At 37.1% G+C, this 23,473-nt stretch overlaps 1 protein-coding gene across 1 annotated transcript in view; it reads right to left on the minus strand.

Annotated features, from left to right (window-relative positions):
* Nucleotides 1–1,873: 1,873 nt before the first annotated feature.
* The window catches only part of MED1 (Mediator complex subunit 1), a 37,541-nt gene continuing 15,941 nt past the window's right edge, over nt 1,874–23,473 (minus strand). Inside the window, exons 3-10 of the mRNA XM_083120506.1 lie at nt 22,946–23,079; nt 21,592–21,724; nt 18,880–19,123; nt 15,199–15,400; nt 13,761–13,992; nt 11,001–11,181; nt 7,148–7,349; nt 1,874–6,011 (exon numbers count right to left, since the gene is read on the minus strand). Of these exons, the coding sequence (XP_082976632.1) occupies nt 2,261–6,011; nt 7,148–7,349; nt 11,001–11,181; nt 13,761–13,992; nt 15,199–15,400; nt 18,880–19,123; nt 21,592–21,724; nt 22,946–23,079 (5,079 nt within the window). The 3' untranslated portion in view covers nt 1,874–2,260. The remainder of the gene's footprint in view (nt 6,012–7,147; nt 7,350–11,000; nt 11,182–13,760; nt 13,993–15,198; nt 15,401–18,879; nt 19,124–21,591; nt 21,725–22,945; nt 23,080–23,473) is intronic.

Here is a 23,473-nt window from a genome sequence, read left to right on the forward strand (position 1 = left end):
TGTAAAAAAAAAAATAATGTATAAGAGTGGCAGTGTTGTCAGCTTAAGGAAACAATTTCCACAATTTCATCAGTAACAATAGATGTATTATTTTGTAGTTTGAGTATGTAATATCTTTTGAGGTATATTAACGCACAAAAAAGATGGAACAAATATTGTGTGGTTTTCAAGAAATGACACGTTAATTTCTGCCATGCTGTGCTGGGAGATACATCTCCCATCCATCCTCAAATGGTAATACCCGTGTAATCGATATATCTCACATCCACCCACAGAAGGTTAAGGGATGTTCATGAAAACAATTAAGTAAAGCTGCTTTTGTACTTAAAAAATGGTTAACTGTAATGTAAGATAAGCAATTGAGCAAGAAATTAAGTGGCTCTGCTGATAGATGAATGATCAGTGCAACTACTCACATGACCACTTATCTTGGACTTCCTCAACAGAAGTATTTTCTAGATATGAGTGATTCCTGTCCCAGCATAATTGATTTCAAGGAAGCCTTGCTAACAAGTCTTGAGGAAGAGATGATTGAAAATATAACCTACAAGTAGTGGATATCAGTGGACGGCTGTTCTTTTGAGACAATTACTAAATCCATAGAGGAATTTGTTCAAGATTTTTCAAATCAGTTGATCAACCTCAAGAGACACGATGTTACTTTGTATCCATGTAGGTAGAACTCTACAACTATCATGAACAAGTAACATACAGAGTAAGTACATAGTAAAAATAATAATAATAATAATAATAATAATGCATCTGCTAATAGCTCCAGAATAAACCAAATTGTAGAATGAAAACTAAACTATGCCAATTGGTTTTATATCTTCCCCTTCAGTACAGAGATTAATGTGGTTGCATTTTACTTTAGGTTCTTGAATATGGTATAAAAATTACTGTACTCAACTTTCCATTACATTCCAAGGCCCTTTTGGATACATAACATCAGCTCTTTTCGATTATGACAAGACTGAATCAAAAATTGTAGTATTGCTATGAAAAGTATAAAAATCAACAGCAAAATGCAGGGCAAAACTGAAACACCTTGCTATTTTTCCCCTTGACGACTAACTTCTGGAGTGGATTTTCAAGAAATTTCTTCTGTAACCAATTTCTACAAATTTTAGCAATTCTGCAATTTTTCGAAGTTTTAAAATAACTGTCACAATGTCTTAAAAAAAGAAGGTGAAAACTTCAGTGTAGCACAACTTGTTTATATGTACCATGTTATCATGGCTAGTTGCTGTGGCCTCATGCTAAAGTGTTATCTCCTCTGGTGAGAAGGGCACTGTAAATGCAATTGCACTCTATATGCCTGTACACTTTACTGCCAACTCACACACATATGGCATATTAAAAGCAGTTTCCAAACTACTAGCCTTGCCAAAATGCAATTCCAATCCTATGTTAACAAGTTCTCTCCCCCCTACATTAATTCATAAACTGTTCCCAACAAGATAACATGCTGACATGTATTGAGTTATGAAGATGTTTTTAATTAATGCATAGATGCAGACAAACGAAACCTTTCATAGGTATAACTCTTTAATCACATTCATATATATAAATATATTTACAATGAAAAAAATTAATATTTACAATGGTAAAATCTCACGTTTGATATTACCTTCTTTCTCATGCATCATGTTCTTGTTTTGTGTATATATAAAAGCAGTTACATGGAAAAAGATTTATCCCTACGGCAGACATCAGACCAACTCTAAAAATTACCTGGCATTTCGTACCATGCAAAATGCATCTCAATGGTCCCTATTCGTGTAACCTACCCAAAGATTTACTGTTACGAAGAAAAAAATTCTCACCACATTATTCTGTGGTTATGTATAACAACCTTCATACAGAAGGAACCAATTACCAATTTCCCATAGTTCTTGGAAAAGTTGACACAAACTCTACTTATAAAATGCATTGTACTGGGAGACCAAATACACTGTCTCTCACTACGATGTGTTTTCTCTTACGACAAATGGAAGAAACAATTTTACCTTTCAAATCTTCCTTTCACAAATATTGTAGTAACAAAAACATAATAATTAAAAGTTTTGTACACGTCTATACTCCCACTCTTGCACCAGATTGCACAATACACTGAGCAGCGGTCAAAGATGTATGTATGAATGTCACTCCCTATCAACATCACATACAATTTTCAATCATTAAAAAAAGGGGAGTCAATGGTCATGATAGCAAGTTATGGAGGAGAATGACACTTCTTATTAGCTCTGACAAATCTCAGTTATTTCCCCAATCCAACAAGTGCCTCATCCATCAGTTCATCATCAATGATGCATGGCGATGTCTGTGAAACTGATGAATGGGGAGAAGGATTTACTAATGGACTTCTCAGAGGTGAAGCTATCGGGGCAGGTGACTTCACAATGTGAACCGACAATGATGGAGATGCAGGGAATGGTGGAGGGGGTGGTGGGGGAGGTGGAGGGGTATTCCTTGCTAATAAAGCTGACTTTACTTCAGTCTTAGTTCTGTCTGAAAAGTCTATAAGCAGTTCTGGACTTCCCTGGGGAGATGCATTAATTTTCGACAATATATGTGATTTGGAGGGATCTGTTATGTGTGATGTACTCTTTTTGTCCTCGCTATCTATCTTAAGCCACTCTGGATGTTTTTGTGCATATTTTATGTCTATTGATTTCACGTTGGAGTTAAGGGACGCCATGTCACCAGTTTTTGATAAATCCAGACCACCATGACGACTTGGATCATCCTTACTTTTCGCAGCTTGGGGTTTGATGAATTGACCCTTAGCATCACTATCACCTTCAACTTCACGAGCTATTTGGCTATCTAAACTCTGCTTAAAAGACGAAGCTGAAGGTGGATGTTTTGGGCTACTGCTACTACGTTGTTGCATATGTGATGACTGAGAGGCACTTGATATGGACTGTGATACTGCAGAAAGTGAGGATGAACCAAGCACACAAGTGTTTGAAGTCAAGCCCATTTTGGAACTTTTTTCCCCTTTCTCAGACTTGATATCCACCTGTGAAAATTTAATATCAGATTTCATGGAGTCTGATTTCAAGTTATCCAACTTGCTTGAATCTAGCCTTTCAGATTTGTCAGACCTGTCACCTTTTCTACCACCCTCCCCTTCAAGCTTTGATGGATCCGACCTGGAAAGTTTCGGAATTTGAAACTTTGGATCAAGTTTGAAAGCTTCCATGGCAAGCACAGGTTCCAACTTAGCATGTGCAGCCAATACTTTGAAACCTCTTTCGCTATCCATGTCTGTCTTATCATCGCGGAGAGAGCTGGGACTAGATTTTCGTTGGTCTGATGATTTACTACTGAAGATGGATTTGTCATTTTTGGGTCGCAGTTTGTCTTTACGTGTGTCTGCGGAACTGCTAGATTTTGGCGAACTGGATGACTTAACTTTTGTTAAACTCAATCCGGACCCAGTCTGGGAACTGTTAGATTTCTGTGAACCACCAGATGACTTACCAACACTACCTGACAATGAACTCGACATCTTAGATGAATTACTACTAATTTTTTGCTGTGTTTTTTTAGAAGCAGGGACACTGTTTACCCCTGGCTTTAATCCAGTGTGGGATGACAATTTAGGAGATGAGGGATAGGAGCCTGATTTGATATTAGAAAGTTTGGACGAGTCTTTGCTTCTAGTTTTGTTAATTGTTATTTTCATTCCATCCGAGCTTGGTTTAACCATATATTCTGGGTTCTTATTTTCGCTTCCACTTTTGGAAAGGTCTCTTGCTTTCGCATCACCTGGTTTTTGAGATGAACTACCCGTATTTTCTTTCCTGTCTTTAGATTCCTTTTTGTCTGTTGTTTCATTGTAATGGGCTGATTTTAATTTGTCAATCACAGCAGACAGAGAGCCTTTTCTATTTCGCATTTGGGACTTAGAAGGGGCTAAATTCTGCTTCTCGCCAGAAAAAGAGATATTAGGAGATTTATCAGAAGCTGTTGACGATGGTGTTGAGGAAGCCGAACTGCTACTTTGAGTGGAATTTGGTGAATTCTTGATGGGTGAGGCTAAAAAATCCCCCGTCTGCGAAACGTCTAGTTGCTTTAATTTGACCGTGGAAGATTTTAATTTGGGACTTTGACCTGAACTGCTGGATGTCTTTTTGTCTTTCTCCTTGTCTTTTGATTTGCTGATTTTAAGCGTAACCTCACTACTTCCTTTTGCCAGGTTGGATGATGATGCAGACTTCAATGTCGACATGCTAGGCTTACCTGAGCTAGAATGTTTTGGAGACATGCTAGAATGTTTGGGGCTAGATGAGTGCTTTGGACTATTGGTATTGTACATGGGGGATGAACCTGATGAATGCTTGGGACTTTGTGACGTTTTTGGTTTTGATGTTGGGCTTGAGGTTTTTACTAAGGAAATAGGCTTTACGGAGCTGGAATGTGTTGGAGAGGACGAAAATTTTCTTAACCCTGACGATGCAAGAGGTGGTGAAGATGAAGCCTGGTTTGATTTGATATTTACAGCTATAGGTTTTGAAAGGGAATCTTGTTTAATAGGTATTTTCTCCAGCCCCTTCCCTGGATTCTGAGGGGGACCCATCACATCGATTCGCATATTTGGTGCTTTGGAACATTTACTTTCACTGGGGCTACTTTCTCTTTTCCGCTTTTTTCTATCCTTTAATTTTTTTTCATCGCTAGTAAGTTTTTTCGAATCTTTACTCTTAAGCTTATCATCTTTTTTGTCCTTAGTCCTTTCGTCACTTGAACTTTTTGTTGTGATTGGTGTAATCGTTATTGAGCTCGGTAAAGTTGTTGTTTGTGTATTTACAATCGGGATTATTTCGATACCTGGCCGTTTTTCAAGTCCCATTCCAGTGAGAACTGAAGTAAAATTGGGAGATGTGGAAGTAATGGGGGTTATGCTTACAGAAGGGGGCATCTTGTTTTCGGCTAGATCTAATATGATAGTTGAAGTTTGGCTTTCAGATTTACTACTTGAATCTGAAAACTTTTTATTTTCCAAACGAGACTTCTTCACTCTTTTCTCTTTATGGCGTTCAGAGCTGGACACAGTTGGGGCAGGTTTTATTACTTCTTCAATCTCTTGAACACCATCGTCATCATCATCATGAATTTCTAATGCCACCTGTGTTATTTCCGAACTAAATATTTCATCCTTTGCATCTGTAAAATCTGCTGACGAGGACACCGCTACCATGGATCCTTGAGACGTTTGTGAATCACTAGCAACCACTTCTACACTGCACTTCGATTCACTTTTCTCCGGTGCACCCTCGTCAGATTTGCCTAAAAAATCACTTGTGGTGCACAACGGAATGGGAAGTTCAGAGGGAGGGTTGCTGGATGTCGGTGTTCCAACAGGCATGGGATCTCCACACTCGATAATTTCAGGGCTTTCACCACCTTCACTGTCTTCACTCAATCTTCTCTTAGGACTTCGGCCAGACCAAGTACTAGAATCCATAGAAGCTTTTCTCTTATGTTTCCGTGACTTCTGGATCCCTTGCTGGTCAGTCACAGTGCCTGCGAGTACGGGGGATTTTTGCCCTGCTGGCTGAGACCCAGCCAACAGGGCACCCATCGATAAAGGGTTCACCCCACCTTGTTGATTATTTTCTACTGGAAAATTAGAAACTGGTGTCCGCGTTGGACTTTGAAAAGGAGAGTATGTTTCCGATCGGGAATTTGAGGAAGGAAGGGACACAGCCTGGGTTGTTATATCAGGAGATTCACTGTCTACATTGTACACTTGACTTAATATATTTTGACTCATTACTGTTCCCAATGAATTTTGAGTTGTACCATTTGGCTCAGCCTTAGGCAGGACTTTGCTATCAAAATCAGTTACAAGTTTAGAATTCTGGTTTGGGTCTCCCAAATCATTCATTGGAAAGCCACCAATAGATACACTAAAGTTGCCGTTTGTTTGTGAAGTCTTTAAACTCTGTCCTTGCCATCTCCGAATTAATGCTCGCATCGTGATGGGAATAGATAAACACCTGCAAAAAACATAAAAAAACACATTAAATTTCAGAAACATGTTACAGTTCTAGTCAAATTAATCACACTTATTAACATGAAAAAAAGAACAGTGCAATCTCAATTTTACATTTTTCAGGGACCTAATCTGAAAAACTTAAAATGAGGGAAAATGTAAAATCATGGAAAATTTTATAACATTTTTCTACATTTGAACCATCAAGATTGAATGTAAAAAGTGGGAAAATGTAAAATCGAGGTTCCATGTACTTGTATTATAGTTCTGCAGAATGGATCATACATGATCTCTCTGCCTATCACACCATCACCCACAGCAGTAAGACTGGATAGATTGCTATGTTGTTTAGTGACAACTTTCAGCTTTATTCCTCACCGTGCAGGTCTAACAAGTACCTCCACCCAACTGCTGCGAACATTTTGAAATTTTCCAGTGTCACCAGCATTTCCTAATTCTTCCTAACTTTTTATATCAGCCGTTCTGGCCCATTTTCCTTTTCTAAATTAATATTTCTCATGCAGGTCTGAGGTTGATAACAAAATAAAAAATCACTGCACTGGTCTATCTGCATTTTGTGCCAGAGGAACCAATAGCCAATCATTACTAATTTGAGGCTTCTGATAGTGAAAAAGGCCAAAAAAGGGTTGAGTTAGTTGCCATTTTCAGGTTGCAGTAGGTGTGCCTCTCCCATCCCCTATGTTCTAGGATAGTTTGGATGAATCTGACAACACTGTATTCGAACCATTTTAGCATTTTCTGTTCTTGTTCTTGGGCTGAGTGGGAGAAAGAAAACAATGTGTGTGTTGGTTGCTAAAAAATAGTCTTGTATGACAGATGGATGTGGAGTGGCCATGAAAACAATGTAGACTGCAGTACTTGTGCGATTGTTTTGTGCTGTTGCTTGTTGAGTGGCAAGCAGCGGCGGCGATTAGGGGGCATTTGCCCCCCCCCACTTTTTGCCATTTTCGCCCCTGCACTATGCTAAACCTTATCTACAAAGGGAAATATATTGTATATTTGCCCCCTCCCCCCCCCCCCCCCGTTTTGGCACCTTGCCCCCCTTCAGTGTAATGTAAAAACACACAACTGAATGCATTCCTTATGTTATGGAAACTGTGTCAGAAATTATCAACTTACCTCTGAACTACTTTGCTGGCATAGTCAGCAGTACTTAATGTATTATCACTAGCTGTACTGTACAGCTTGCATTTTACATTAGATATATCCGAGAGATCTAATTCAGCTGTTGCCAAACTTTCCTCCATGGGATGTTCAAATGAAATTGACAGGTGCTGCCATGATAATGCAGTTACTTCAAATATTATTACATTCTCCAACTCTGTAATTTAAGAAAGAGACAAAATGCAGAAATGAAAAGTCTTTCATAGAACCAGAAACAAAAACAATTTCTGAAGGGGGGAAAAAATCAAAACTACATCATGTTAAATAAATAAGTAGATGGCAATTCATTTTAATCAAGTTCATCTGTAATAAAGATTTCAAATATTTTTAGTATGACTTTCTCTCTACAGAATCTGAAAAGCTTTACTTTAACATTGACTCCATATTTTCAAATTGTGAAATTTGCAGATTTTATAGAAATGGTGATACTTTATCAGGACAAATAAGTTCACAAAATAAGTTACCTTTTTCTTTTAAAAAAAAAACACATTTCCTTAGTTTTTCTTATTAATTATAACTACCCCTTCCAAAGTAAGCAAAAAAAAAAAGTGGGTTTTTATACATATAAAACTACAGTGCAGAAGGAATAACTTGGCAGTGACGTCATCTCCCATCTTTACCTCTCCTCCCAGAAGCGAAGGCTCATTCGCTAGAGCGGACGACAAGGTGATGTGCAGACCAATCGAAATCATTCCGAGAAGATGATGCAGGTGGGCAAACCCCCACACTGCTACATTAGTCTTTCGAAACAAACCGCAGCTATGAGCGAGTGATTGCAGGCTATTTTGTTTCTTTGTTAGTGAGGTTTTTTGCTGGTTTTGTCATTGTAGTCCAATGGGGCAGTGGCATAAAGAAAGGTAAGCCCTTCCACAGCGATGCAAGGAAAATAGTTTTCAATGTGTATAAGTACTTTGATTGTGATGAAAACAAAACAACAGCTGTTCACAGAACGTCTGTGGTGACAGGTGTCAGTGAAAGATCTGTGTGGAGAATTTTGAAGGAGAAAGACAAAAGTGTTGCGAGTGCAAGTGGGAAACCTTTTTCAACACCGGGCAAAAACCGACCAAATGCCCAGCAACGTGTCACAAATCTGGATTCTTTTGATGAAGCAGTCGTGCGCCGAACAATCCATGATTTATACACGAAAGGCATTGTTGTCACTGTGGATAAACTGATGAAAGAACTGCTAGAAAATATTAATTTTAAGAGTCCGCACTGGTGGTTGTGTATGATCATAAGAAAATTAGGATTCAGATTTAAAAAGCACAGCGTAGGCAGCAGGAAGCCACTATTTGAACGAAACAGCATCGTCGTTTTGCGGCGATCATTTTTGCATGAAATTAAAGAACTGCGCAGAGAGCAACCCCGCTGGTGTTTCACTTACATGGATGAAAGTTTCATGAACACACACCACACTGTCCCAAACGTTTGGCTGGATTCCAAAGATTCGGGGGGGGGGGGGGGGGGGTTAAAAGTGCCAACAGGAAAGGGTCCCAGGTTTATTATTGTGCATGGTGGTGGTGAAAGTGGATTTGTGGAGGGGCGAAGTTAGTGTTCCTTTCAAAAACAACTTCTGGGGACTAGTATGGGGAGATGAACACTAACGATTTTATTCATGTTAAGGGGAATAAACAACGCGGTTGATAATTTCCAAATTCACCACCACGGTCTATACAAAACCAGAGGCAGGGAACTAGTATATCCACTCCCTTTCCAACCACACACCCCAACATAAAGCCAATGTATGGTTTAACTTCTACAGAAGAGCTCTCTCGCACTGTTCAAGAAGATTTGAAGGAAGAAGTTACCATAGGTACAGACATAGTACTTCAAAATGGATACACAGTACATCAACTCTCTACATGTGCAGCAAAGCGGAAATGCAAGTATGACAACCTAACCTACAACAGCCAGCCAACAGCAATAAAGCTAAATGGTTTGCTTTCCCTTACCACCAGACTACATCCAACCGCCTAGCCAAGACCCTGAAACAACATGACATCAAACTTGCACACAAACCGGTGAACAAAATAGCCAGTGTCTCAAGCAAACACAAGGGATCATTCCTTTTCCACTAGACAACCCAGGTGTATATGAAGCCCAGTGTGAGTGCAACTCACATTACATTAGCAGATCCATCAGATCTGTCAACGAGCTTATACAACAGCACTTGACGGATGCAAAAAAAATCCCTACCCACTACCAGACTAGCAAGGCACCTCAAGTTCAACAAACACAGCATTCAAAAAGTTTGTTTGGCATACATCGCACACCGTAATAGACACCAAAATCAAAGAGACACATGCAATTATGCACTTTCCGCACGAGCTGAACATAGACAGTGGTCAGGCTCATCACGCTTGGCTCCTGCTATTCCAACAACTCAAACCCATCACGCACAGCAGACGAAACAGCTACACCAGCACCCCTAGTGGTAGTCGAGGAAACTAACAGGAACCGGAAGTCAACCTAACAGTCAAGCATCGAGTTTCCAAGTGGATGGTGGAAGAGGCCACTAAAATTAATAGAACATTTACAAGTAAGTTTCGCGGATATATCTTTAGTAACTCACTTACGTCTTATAACAATTTTATATTGTGGTTCGAAAAACAGCTTCTTCCCAATCTGCCCCCAAACTCTGTTATTGTGTGTGACAATGTTCCGTACCACAACAAGTTAGTGGAAAAAATCCCAACATCAAACAGCAGGAAGGATGAAATGAAGTCGTGGCTGTCATCTCACAATATTCCGCATGCAGAAGGTTTGCGGAAAGCCGAATTATATGAAATAATTAAAATAAACAAGGTCGCTTATAAGAGGTACGCCATGGACGAAATTGCAGCAAGCAACGGACACAAAGTGTTGAGAATTCCACCATACCATGCAGATCTCAATCCCATTGAACTCATTTGGGCTAACGTGAAAAATTATGTCGCCAGGAATAACATTACCTTCACAAAAAATAGCATTCAGGAACTTATAGAAGAGGGTTTCCGACAGGTGACAAGTGAGGACTGGAAGAAAGCAATACAACATGCACAGAATAGGGAGGAATTATATTGGGAGAAGGATGGACTTCTGGAAGAAAGAATCGAAAACTTAACTGTGTATGTAGGCGACGATTCAGATTCAGACAGAGATGACAGTTTATCTTGCACAGGTGAAGAGGAGGAGGAGGATGACATGCTTCCCATTGCTGATTAAATGTATGACATTTTTGCACTTTCCTGTTTTGACTTGCCGTACACAATAATATATAACATGTTCTTTCAGCAATTGTTTAATTAATTAATGTTAATGTTACTATTATTATTTACTTATTTATTTATCATTTTATTATTATTATGACGATAAATCTAGCAGTGCTAACATTAAATTGAAGATTGGTAGTTTGCACTGTGATCTTTACTGCTCGTACTCTTATTACTCATGCCATGATTCCTTTCATAGCAGTTGGCAACACTGACTTAGCAGGGAGTGACGTCACTGCCAGGTTGTTCTTTCCCGGCTGTAGTATTCATGACGATAGATGGAAAATACTGTTAATACGTCTGAAGCAAAATTCTACTTTTAGTACGATTTTGTACAATTGGAGAACAAAATATAAGTTACTGTATTCTACGCTCAAAATAACACATAAGAGAAAATCAGTTACTTAGGGCTTGTTACAATAGTTTTGCTCATGTCTGTACATATTGCAATATATATTCTACCTGAATGTATAATTTAAAGAACAATTATTTTTACATGCTGCGAAGTCCGAGATCATAGTATTTCTATTACTAACAGCCATCAAGAATAAACTTACCTTGCTTGCTTAGAGGTCGGATACAGCTTGACACCAAAACATTAAACAGAACCTGCTGTCGAAGATATACAAGAATAGGTGGAACATGGCCAGGGTGGGAAAATGGTATACTGTGAACCATTATTCCTTGTAAATTCTTATTTTCAGTCATGAAATAGCAATGATGCTGGTCTGGCAAAGTCTGAAATGGCAAAAATAATAAAACTATTTAACAATTTCTATTCAATACATACTATTTTACCAACATACAAAATTAATATTTATGCTAGTTGCTTGAAATATTACTGAGAAAGGAGGAAAATATTAAACTGATTAAAAATTGAAGTTCCTTGTTCACTAAGGCTTTTATTAGGGCTGAGCTGATAACACTTTGACCCGATACTTGAAAAATATAATAATTAAAAAATGTTCTCAATTGCTGATAAATATTTTTGTGTGAATCTTCTACTCCGATTACGTGTATGAATTTACAAAGAATTTTGCTTTAAAATATTCAAGAATTATGTCAGAAAATTAAAATACGAGTTGTGTAATCATAAAATCCAGTTTTCATGCAAAAATTGATACAGAATAAAAAGATAGTTTGAATTTTGCATAACTTCCAGGGTAATTACTCTCTGCGAAAGTGTTGTGTGGTATTTTTGCACACCACGTGAGGGACCATAATGCCAGAAAAGTATCGGCAAATAAATTCCAACCGATACTTTCCAATACCAATGCTACTGGTATTGGGCGATACATTGGCATTGGTATTGACTCAGCCCTAGCTTTTATTGAAAACAAATGCACAAATGACTCCATGCGACAAAACGAACTAAGGACTACTATTTCAACATTGACATAATTCAAGACTTCTTAAGGTGCATTGCACAATGTCATGGAGGCACATACAGACGTGGAAATGAGGCTCAGTGGGTTTATTTAACAATATCTTCACCAAGTTCGTATTGCAAAGACAGCTTGTCCTGAAGCAAGAGCACAGTGATTCGGACATGGGGTATCTGATTGAAATGCAAGAGGATATGGTTTGAGTGATTAGCTGGATGATATCAGGCAGGAACTTTCCTATTGTATAAGTATTTGCCTTCATTTGAGTATTGTGCTACTAGAATGCAGCCTGTGTAGTGGCTGGAATCGTGTCGGAGAAATTGGATTCACGTAACCCTCAACTCAAGTGCACAGTGCATTTGGTATCTTTCCAAGCTGGGGTTTGAAGCTTCTCTTCAGTATGCACATGGCAGAACACTAGACTAAAGCTAACTTTGATTGTTGATATATCCAAGTTCATGGACAGTAATCAGAAAAAATGGAGGGTTCTATACAGTGCTCACCTCACAGAGCTCCCAGTTCAAACAGTCATTATTGACCAACATGTTATTGACAACAGATTTAGTGCCTTCAGAACGGGTGGATTTCTAGTGTTCAAGAAGAATCTGTATTCTCTTCTGTATAGTTTGCTAAGGCAATAAGTGGTAAATTACAGGTGTTGCATGTGAATGTAATCTTTCCCAATTTTTCTGAACAATGTGAGGCAGTACAAGAACATCAACATCTTTTGCAACAAAGGTATCTGTTTTGAATACTTGTAATACTGAAATATTTTAATTAAAATAAATCTATGTGCTTGAGTTAAGGACTTTACATGCTTCTCATTTCTCTGGCAAGTGACACTATTCCAGTAGGAATGACCAAATCTGGATATTGGATATTCTGATATGTAGTTTATCTGGATAACCAAATTGTCTGCACACCCAAATTGTTGATTATCTGAATTATTTGAATATCCAACATCGGAATCATCCTGATATTGGGATTATCCAAAATGTCTGGATATTGGGATTATCCAAAATGTCCGGATATCCAAATGTGTACATTATCCGAACAGTTTTATTGTTTTATCCATTTTATGGGCTATCTTTTATTTGTGATATTCGCAGTTCACTGCATGGAATCTTTCATCAAATCTGTACTATCCAAATTATCTGGTGCATCCGAAATAGATATCAGATCATTTAAAATCAGCATATCTGATACCTGGATTTTATGGCCATCCCTAAGTTCCATGGTGCTACATGGGCCACATTCAAGTGGCACAATACTCAAATGAAGGCACTGTAGTTACACAATAAACAAAATCATGACCTATATCACCCACCTAATCACTCAAACCACAGCCTCCTGCACAGTCGCCAGATACCCTATGTTCAAATCACTGTGCTCTTGTTTCAAGGTAAGCTGTTTCAGTAATGCCAACTTGTTATTAACTAAGGATGACAATGCATACATGAGATAGGCACAATGAGTAGTTGTAGTTACACTCTATTTGTGGGTTAACATGAGCGTGAGGAAGATAAGGAGGTGATTTGTGAAATAGACAACCAAAAGAAGTAAGACTTATAGTATTCTGTTTGAATTTATTTTGCATTTCAACAGAACAAACATATCTTCCCTCAAAACACTTCTGCATTACTGTTTAATATCCTTGCCATATATTTTTTTCGTTATCCTACATCAGGGTTCAAGTGTTCAACTGTTATTATTCAACACAATAAAGTTTAATCAACATAACTGAAAATAAATGAACAAAATTAAACTGCAAAAAACACATTTACATAGAGAAGAAGTTGGTTTCCTGAAAAAGTGGAATTTATTTTCATTTGCCAGGGTTTTCGGGATTTTCACATCAGTGCGAACCCTGTATATTTATCAATTTTAATACAAGACTATTAGAATGGCAAATTCTTCATGAACTGTACTTACCACAAACAATCCCTTGTTGTTAGCACAATCCAGCTGACCATCTGAGGAATGCTGGGAAATAAGGCTCAACAATGGCTGAGGGGATGACAAATCACCACACTCAATTTCAGTAACTTGCTGAATCTTCTGAACCAGTGACACACACATAGGCAATGGATTATTTAATGTGAGGACAAAACAGGCTGGAAGGGTTGTACTATTTTGTGCTGTTAGTGGTGCATACGAAGGAGTGCTGAAAAAAACAAAAACAATAAATGATTATGAAGATGCTTACGCATATTATTTGTACACAATCAAGCAGAAGTAAGTTGGACTAAAGCTGAACTTGGAATTTGTAATCATAGCTCTCCAAATTTAGGACTCTTTTCTCTGCCTCTAGGCTAATCATCATGAAGATGAGTAATGATTAGATGAAATGGATAAAGGGGCACTTCATACTCTTGTCATCAAGATAACTGTGCCTTTGGAAGCCAGGATTTAAACACGGGACCCCTGGCATCATAGTGTGATGTTCTAAACACTCTGCCACGGGGGCCAGCTCACTGTGCTTAAACGTTCAACACCGCAAATATGGTGATGAATCAGTAAAATAACACCCATGTCAGATATACTTCCTTGACGCGAGGAATGTTTTTTTGCAAATTTTTAACTAATTACCTTATAAACCCAATACTAATTCCTTTCTCAATCCCTGAAGAATAAACCAAGTGGGTTGAAAATTTGTATAATTTTTAAGATGCATGTCTAGAGATTAGTATTTTCTTCTATTTATGATGCTACTGACATATGGCATCAAGTTAAGCTCTCTTATGATATTCCTATAGTATTCATTCATATACACACATAAAAGCATGTGGTATATTAAGGGAGCTTTCAGACCAAAGCAACATGCAACAGGTGACAAGCAATATGTGTCTCTTGGAAACAAACCTTCAAATTTAAATGCAACTTTCCAAACCGAAATATGACAAATCTGCAGGTGTTGCTTGTCGCTTCCATGTTGCTCGGACTGGGCCATTTTCTCAACACCATGCATTGTGTCGACTCAGTCTGTTGTTCATGTAAGTAAGATGAATGTCTTGCTTTAGACTGAAAAGGTTCATCTTGGTTGTTCAGAAGTCAAACATATTTACATTAAAGATAATTTACACTAAAGGAAGGTCTCTATAATATCGATCATCTGATAATAGCATTTCAATACATGTCTATCAGAGCTAGAGCTGAGCTGATACTGATATCAATTAATAGCCACCTTGGTGGACAATCACACTGCTGAATGTTAGTTTGGTTATGGGTCTTCTTTAGTGATTGACTGGAGTTGAATAAATTAACCAAAAATTATTTCAGAATAAAATATCGGTATACTGTGATTTAATTTACAAAAATAATTTAATGCAGGAAGTAGTAGTTTGTAATATTTTGAGTGGAATCTACTTACCTTTTACCATTTGGACTCCGGTTCACTGTTATTAAACTTGATATCTGAAGTTTGTGTGCAGTTGAGCCTTCAATGCATACGGTAGCACTGTAACCAAGAACTTTTGAAGTGACATTTTCGACAGTTAGCGGAATAGAGGATTTGCTTTCGATGTCCAACAAATCATACGGTGCAACAAAGTATGTTAATTTCATTGGATGACCTGGAAAAAAAAAAAGGATAAATATGAGCCACAGAAAGCACCAATGTATGGAAAATTTTCTTGAACACAGAAAACTCTCTAGTTTTCATTTACTTTACCACATCACAAAATTTTCTTAAACAGTATCTAATGTACCAACCACTATTGCCATCCAGTTTAAGTTGGAAGTTAAAGGAAAATCTGTCTTGTCTACAAGATTGTGTCGATTATTTGCTTATCCAATAATTTTTCATGTTACTAAAACTTGCAACATGGAAAAAGTTTTATTTTCAACAGCTCTTCTAAACTATGCTACCACAGTATCAGGACTAAATATTCTTTCATTTCTTGCATAAATAGCATTTATAACAACACTTTTATTTGAAATTGGTTGCCAAAGTAAAAAAACTAACAACAAAAGAAGTAGACACACACAAGTGACAACTAGTAAACCAACATGACATGAAGGGACTAAATTTGCCATATACATGTGTACTTTTGTGTACTTCATGTACTATAGCTTAGATAGATTACACATGTCAACAAATTTTAACTTTGAAAATTGTACAGAGAAGAAACATTGTGATCCCGTATCAATATATGATGCTGTATCCTAAAATGTAACCCACTTTCTTACAGCAGCCTCAGATTTGTTGTTATTTTAGTTTTTAATACACTACGTACAAAAAAAAATGGAATAAACATGAAGAGCATAGATTTGCAATAATATTGCATGTTGTTGCATATATAATGGAAATTGACATTCAAAATGACAAATTAAATGTATGACAAACATTTTATTATACATATTATACATATATGTATGTCATTGTAACAATACAGTTAAATACAATTTAGTGTAATACAATAAATGTTTCTGTGACAACTTGCATTTACATAGTGGAATGCAGGAACTGCTTCAAGACACTTTTTCTTTTATGTGCTGTCGAATCCTCTCTTTGAAGGAACCAACAATAGTCACTCATCATAGATTAATCCCATTTTCCTTTATAACGCTGCTCCATCTGCAAAATGTCCTGGTGGAAGCGTTCACCTTCTTCGTCGCTCACATCACCCAGATTGTTAGGGGAAAAATTGAAATGGGAATGCAGGAAGTGGATTTTGAGAGACATCCTGCACCCCCAATGCCTTGTAATTTTCAAGAAGTGTTTGAACTAGTTTTTCACTATCTTCTTCTTTCTTATTGCCAAGGAATCCTTTCACAACAGCTTTAAATGAATCCCATGCTGCAAGTTACTTGGGAGAAAGTTTTTCTTCAAAAAGGCTATCATTTAACAATTTTCTAATTTGTGGTCCAATGAAAATTCCTTCTTTTAATTTTGCATCACTCACAGCAGGATAAATTGAGAGTAAATATTTTAAAGTCTCCTGTTTTGTGCATACCTTTTACAAAATTTTTCATTAGTCCTAATTTAATATGCAAAGGAGGATGAAATACTCTGAGGATCGACTAAAGGGGTAAATTTGACATTATCTTGACCTGGCGTGAATTCTTCTCTTACTGGCCATTCTGTATGGATGTAGTGGTGTTGAGTATCACAGCTATCCCAGAGGCACAGAAAACACTTTAAAGTCTCCGCATATATACCAGATCATTAAGTTCCTCTTGTGTAATGAGATGAGGCCCTTCTTCATTCTCATCTGGAACATAGGTGTCATCGTTTGAGGTACAAGGATCCAGCTCCATATCATCATCAAATGGCCAAATTAAATCTGGCAATGTAGAAGATGGCACTGGAACGGGTACATTGTCGCCGTGCGGTATGGGCCTTATTACGGAAGAGAGGTTTGGATATAGAATACACCTCTTGTTTTTAGATGAAAAACCACTCACATTTGTTAAGCAAAAGTAACAGTCATCGGTATGTTTTTTTGGTTCACGCCAAACCATTGGAACACCAAATGACAAGTGATTTTACTTGCCCTTCAACCAATGAGTCAGTCTTGAGTTACAATTTGTACAGACCACGTAAGGTGCCCAATCACGATCCTGGTCCCCAAGAGAATAGCTGAAATACAACTTATATGCTGTCCTCAGTAGTTCCGAAATCGAACGCCTACGATTTTTCGGTGTAATTTCACGGCAAACATAACAAAATATATTTGGTGAATTTTTACAACTATTCCTTTGCTTCTTCATATTCGAAAACTGATCGCTGCCACACACGGTAAAACACTCTACCTCGGCAGAAGACTATGACTCGCCTGGGATAGCAGGCAAAAACCCCGAATGGCACGCGTTTGTTTAACCTAACGCAGCACCAAACAATGCTTCCTTCCTACCTTCTTTCCCACTGGTTGACGGTGTGTGAAAATGATACCTTTTAATAACAATGTAGCCTTTCAACAATGCTTATTTAAAATATATATAAATAACAAAGGGAATACGATAACTTAAATGGAAACAAACACATCTGTTGTATGAAAACCTAATTAACATTTACTATATAGATGAAAAATAAGATCAATCAAGAACTCATAAACCTTACGTGATGGGAAAAACTAATTATTTTTTTGAAATCAGCATCACCGAATTAGTAAAGTGTACCATGTTTCTTCCATGTACATTTTTCATTGTTGACATGTGTTATCAATCAACATCTTTTTGTGAATGGCGGCTGCTAGTAATTGAAGTTGAAAAGCAAATGTGGTGTAAATTGTATTTTACAAGTTTCAGAGTATTATTGTATATTTAAGAAGAGAAGTTTGACTATATTTATGCTATGAATTTAATTATTATATAATTGTCAATAATCATGTTAATATATTAAAATTGAACATCTCACAAACATATGCTCTGTATGTATGCCTAAGCTAAAAGAGGCTACACCAGCAATACAAAGAACAAACTAATTCAGGTGAAAGACCATTTTTCTCAGGAGCCAGCGTCTTATTTTTTTTGGGGGGGGGGGATATGGTCTAAGAAAGCCATGAATCCAACTAAGGTGAAGTAACACATTTTGAAATATGATTTTAAAATATAAAAAGATTGGATTAAAAGTAATTAATTCTTGTGCTTCTTAAAGAAGGCTCAACTTGTAACGGCATGAATAACCATGCAACACATTCTAATACATGACCGACTCTACCATACTGCTGCACATTTTAAAATTAGACTAGCAGCAGTGGAAAAATTATAATGTCATGTTTACTATCTGATTTAATTATACACATAATACAGTAGACAAAGATAAAAAAAAACACACACTGTATTCATTATTTTCAAAAAAGGTGATGGAAATTTTCCGTAAGCAAGCCCCAATTATTTAAAAAAATATTTTTTTTAGCACTGAATTTAAAAATTCAGGTGCCAGGTGAAAATTTTCAGGCACCATGGCAACCGGGCACCCTGCAGTTTTCTACCCCTGGGCTACACTACTGTGAAATTACATGCCTTGTTCTATCAATTTTCATACGTATACACAGAAAACAGAAAAGTTTAATCATTCTACCCAGAAAAGCCTATATTATACACAAACCTCCTCTACGTTTCTCCAGAATCCCAACTGGCGATTTGTGGACTAGATTGGATGGTTCCTTGATGAAAGTTTGTAACTGCGACAAGATACCTAAGTCAGTTTCCAGAGACTGCAGAGCAGAATATGCCTTGCATTTAACCTTCTTTTCTGCATTCACTTGATATATGGAGGCAAGGCCTGTAAGCTGCTGCGTGAAATCTGCAAAATCTCCTCTTGACAAGCATTGCACCAATTCATCACAACTCTGGGAAATTAAAAACACTATTGTTAAGTACAGCTTATTTCAATGTCAAGTATTGAATACATTGCAGAATATTAATTTGTATTTGTAGGTCCATACCTTGCAACATACCTACCATTTTAGTACCAATAGCAACTCCATCAATAAGAGAAGGGAAAATTATTAATGCTCATGACTTGGAAAAAGAAAATACTACGGAAAATATATGGACCAAAATATGATGATAGAGGATGGACAATACTTACAATCATGAACTGAAAGTGGTATATAAATCTCCTGATATAGCAGAAATCAAGGCAATGAGATTGAGCTCAGCAGGACAACTTATTAGAATGAATGACAACAAAGTATTAGGGTGGATCAAATGAAAACTGAGCAGTGGATGTATTGGGTTATATTTATGTATGTGTGTGGCGACAACCATGTAGAGGTAGAGCGGGAGGTAAGGAAGGAAACCCCTACTGCATAATGAACTCGCCCTAGATAGTCGCACGTGATATGCATAGGCAGTCAGGCAGCAGGAGCAATCAAGGCCAAACGGCCCGGCCTGTTGTCCTCTGGAGTGGTTTTGCTGCATGACAACGTGCAGTCACACACGTCAGCTGTTACAAATAACATGTTTGCGACGTTTGGGTGGACAGTGTTGGAACACCCACCCTATAGCCCTGATCTATCATCATGCGACTTCCATATCTTTGGTCTGTTGAAAAAGGCATTGAAGGGGCAGCGCTTCCACTCATTTATTGGACAATGATGTCATGGACAATGTTCACAACTGGTTCCGTTCACAGCCAAAGAAGTTCTACGAGCAGGGTAATCACCGCTTGGTGAAACAGTGGGACAAGTGCTTGTGTAACTTTGGAGATTACGTTTGAAATAAACCTTGTTGATTTCATTCTATGGCCCCCTTTCCATTATCATTTGATCCACCTTCATAGTAAAGAAAATATTCTCTGTAAAAGCTGAAGGCAGGTGAAGAAGAAGGCAATCCCAGAATGTGAATAGATGATGTAGAGAGAGATGTCAAGAACATTAGGGATGAGAAGATGGGAGACAAAAGGTGGAAGACAGAAACAATCATGCTCATTTGTAGGGCACGGATCTTCATTTAATACAGCCACATCCAAAAAGAAACCTAACTCTTTTACATATTGTATACCAAACATTGAAAAAATACAGTGAAACCTCGATTTTAGGTTTTTCAGGGGACCAAGCAGTAAAAACTTTAAAATGCAGGAAAATGTAAAATCGAGGAAAATTTTCTAACCTTTTACTATGTTGGGGCCATCATGATTGAATGTATAATGCGGGAAAATGTAAAATCTGGGAACGTAAAATCAGGGTTACACTACTTATAAATGTATTGTTTTCCCTAACTCCTGCTATACTACAAGGACCATAACACCAAAGGAAGAAGAAGCAGCAGCATTTGATTGACTGATTGATTTAGTTTATTTTACTTCGCGTTTTGTGCCTCTTGGCTAATTTGCGAAGTGATGAGTGATGAAATGATGAATAGACATTTACAAACAACCAAGCCTGAGCGGGATTCGAACCTGGGAGCCTTGGCATCGCAGCTCGATGTACTAACCACTCGGCCACAGAGTCCGGCAAGCAGCAGCATTTGAATTTACTGTTTCTTCATCACATTCAATGATGTAATTTAGCAGTATGTAAGGATGAAGGGTACAGTTTTTAGCACAAAGAGCCAAGCACAAGGGAGATCTATGCATCCTAGTGTTGCATAGAAACTAGAATTCTACACAGGTGCTCACGGAAATATTTTATACTATTTAAGAAGTCTATAAACATATTAATATAACTGCACAAAGCACAGAAACAGAAAGAAGAAAGAATAAAGAGTAATATTTCGGCCCAAAAAACTGAAAATATGTTCTGATTACTGAAAAGATCAAGTTAAAGAGGGTTTCATTTTTCATAAAAAATACATGGAAGTTTAAACACATTTGATGTATTTCTTTAAAACATCCTGTCTAGCTTAAAACTGACAAAGAACTGCTTACAACTTGAAATAAATGTGCCACCTTATGAAAACTGTACCATCTGGAAAACACTGAAAACTAAGGTTAAGCCGATACTTTTATCTTGTTTTAGTCTTTTGCTGCATCCTCAGAACTACGGGGCAACACTTGAGGAGTCTAATTATCCTGAAAATTATTACAACTCAAGCACTTACACTAACATTAATACTAGGAGTATACTTTACTATTCTTCAAGCATACGAATACAACGAGTCTCCATTTAAAAGTTGAAATTTCCAATTATTTTGCACCTACATTGTGTAAAAATAGTATTTTGCGATTACATAAAAGGTATAATAATATGCTAAATTGATGCTAATAACTGGAGGAGAATCGTCAGCAACTAATACTAATCAACTTTAATTGTGACAATTTTGAACCTTACTGAAAACATAATTGCAATTGAAATTTAACTATTAAAAAGAATACCTGTTGTTCCTTTCCTTCATGGTGAATTATTACATCCTTCACTGTCCCTCCAGGTTCTAGAACCACTTCAAGGTAAAACATATCTGATGAAATGAACCAACCCACACCTGTTCCGCCATCTGTAAATTTTAACCTGCAAGAACAGAAGAATATGTCACACAAAACATAATTATTAACCCATTACTGATCCAATGAGCTAATGTTTTTCATGTATATTAGTACAAAATAAACTCAAGTCCAATCAGAAATAAGAACTAATTTGTCAAAATATGTTTTCAAAAGATCTTCATAGCATCATCAGAATTAAAAATAATAATAATACATAATAAGTAACATGAAAATATTGTTACTGCAAAATAGCTTGATGTGCACTGGAGCAACACTCTCCTCTCCATTTCATCATGATGATCTGAAATGGATCTTAATGAAATAATAAATAATCTACACAAAATATATGATGAGAGAAAATTATTGTATTAACTCGCACAGTAAATATTACCCTAATGCTTTCATTGTGCAGGAAAAACAACTGAATCACTGTGTGCGTATCTTTTCTTCTCTCAGTGTTGTGTTAGCCATGTTTTATAGCATTAAAACAGAATTCCTTTGTAAGAAACCACACGAACAATTCCAATACAGGTGAATCCTATGAAAAAACAAAAATATTTATACCTTTTCAAAGTTTACAAAAGTTTAAAGCCTTCAAAGAAACAAAAGTTGCAATAAACATTTAACTTTCAACGTGATTATCCATAGCATAAAAATGTAGAGATAGAATGATGTGAAACTTTTGCTGATACCAATGGCATACAAGGAGCAGTGGTGGTCTACTTGGTAGGAACATCTGAGTGCCATGCAGGACAATTCATGGGGTAGGCAAACTAAAGGTTGGAATTTTTCCAGCCACATCCCTGCATAAAGTAGTTCCAGGGTTCGCCCAGGCCAAAATAAATGTGTACCTAGGGATAAAGGTGATTGAAGGGTGGTGCTCATCACATCACCTACAGACATCTAGAATGTGTGTATACCTACTCCACAGCCCCCTATGCACCATCATGTCATGTGAAACTATACCTTAGCTTACCTAAATAATGGCATACCAATACAAAATTCATCACTACTAATAAAACATATTACAATCTTGTATGAAGAATCTGAATGGATCATTTACACTCTTGAGAAAATTTTATCAGGACAACAAGATGTAAATTTGAAAAGTCAAAGCTACATCCACCATATCAAATAGTAATAAATGATTTCTACATATTTAAATACTAAATTTCCATAAAAACAAAAAAATTACATGCAAAATTCAAGGACAAGAATATAAAATAGAAAATATTACTACTCTTACCCAAGTTGTCTCGACACACTTTCCAGTCTCTCTACCATTGACTGCAAGGAAGTTACTTTAATTGAATACTGAAGAGTGTCAAGGCATTTTTGCAATTGGGTTCGTTCCACACTGTCAAGAGGGTACCTTTTGTCCTGGAAGAATCATTGAAAATAATTATCGTAAGTTGAGATGTTGCACCACACACTGAAAAGTGAGACTTCAAAATTGTAACATCAAAATTCTTTTGCACTTTGACACCCTTATAGGACACAATATATACATATGTGCAGAAACGGTCATGTTTGCCTATATACTTTATCAGCACCTTTTGATGTGTTCACACTGAAGTTAATGTAAACAAAATAAAACAAGACTCCAAAGGAAAAAAGAGTGCATTTACAAGCAATGGAATTTCAGATCTTCCTTCAAAAATTTCAGAACATGTCTGATCTCTTTTTCAGAGATGGCCACAACTTAAGATCTACTACTAACGGTAATGGATAAATAACCTATGGTGCAACAGCCTGCAAGGCCATGGCCTCACTC

The sequence above is a fragment of the Lepisma saccharinum genome, chromosome 4, assembly GCF_977018435.1.
Source record: "Lepisma saccharinum chromosome 4, izLepSacc3.1, whole genome shotgun sequence".
Classification (NCBI taxonomy): domain Eukaryota; kingdom Metazoa; phylum Arthropoda; class Insecta; order Zygentoma; family Lepismatidae; genus Lepisma; species Lepisma saccharinum.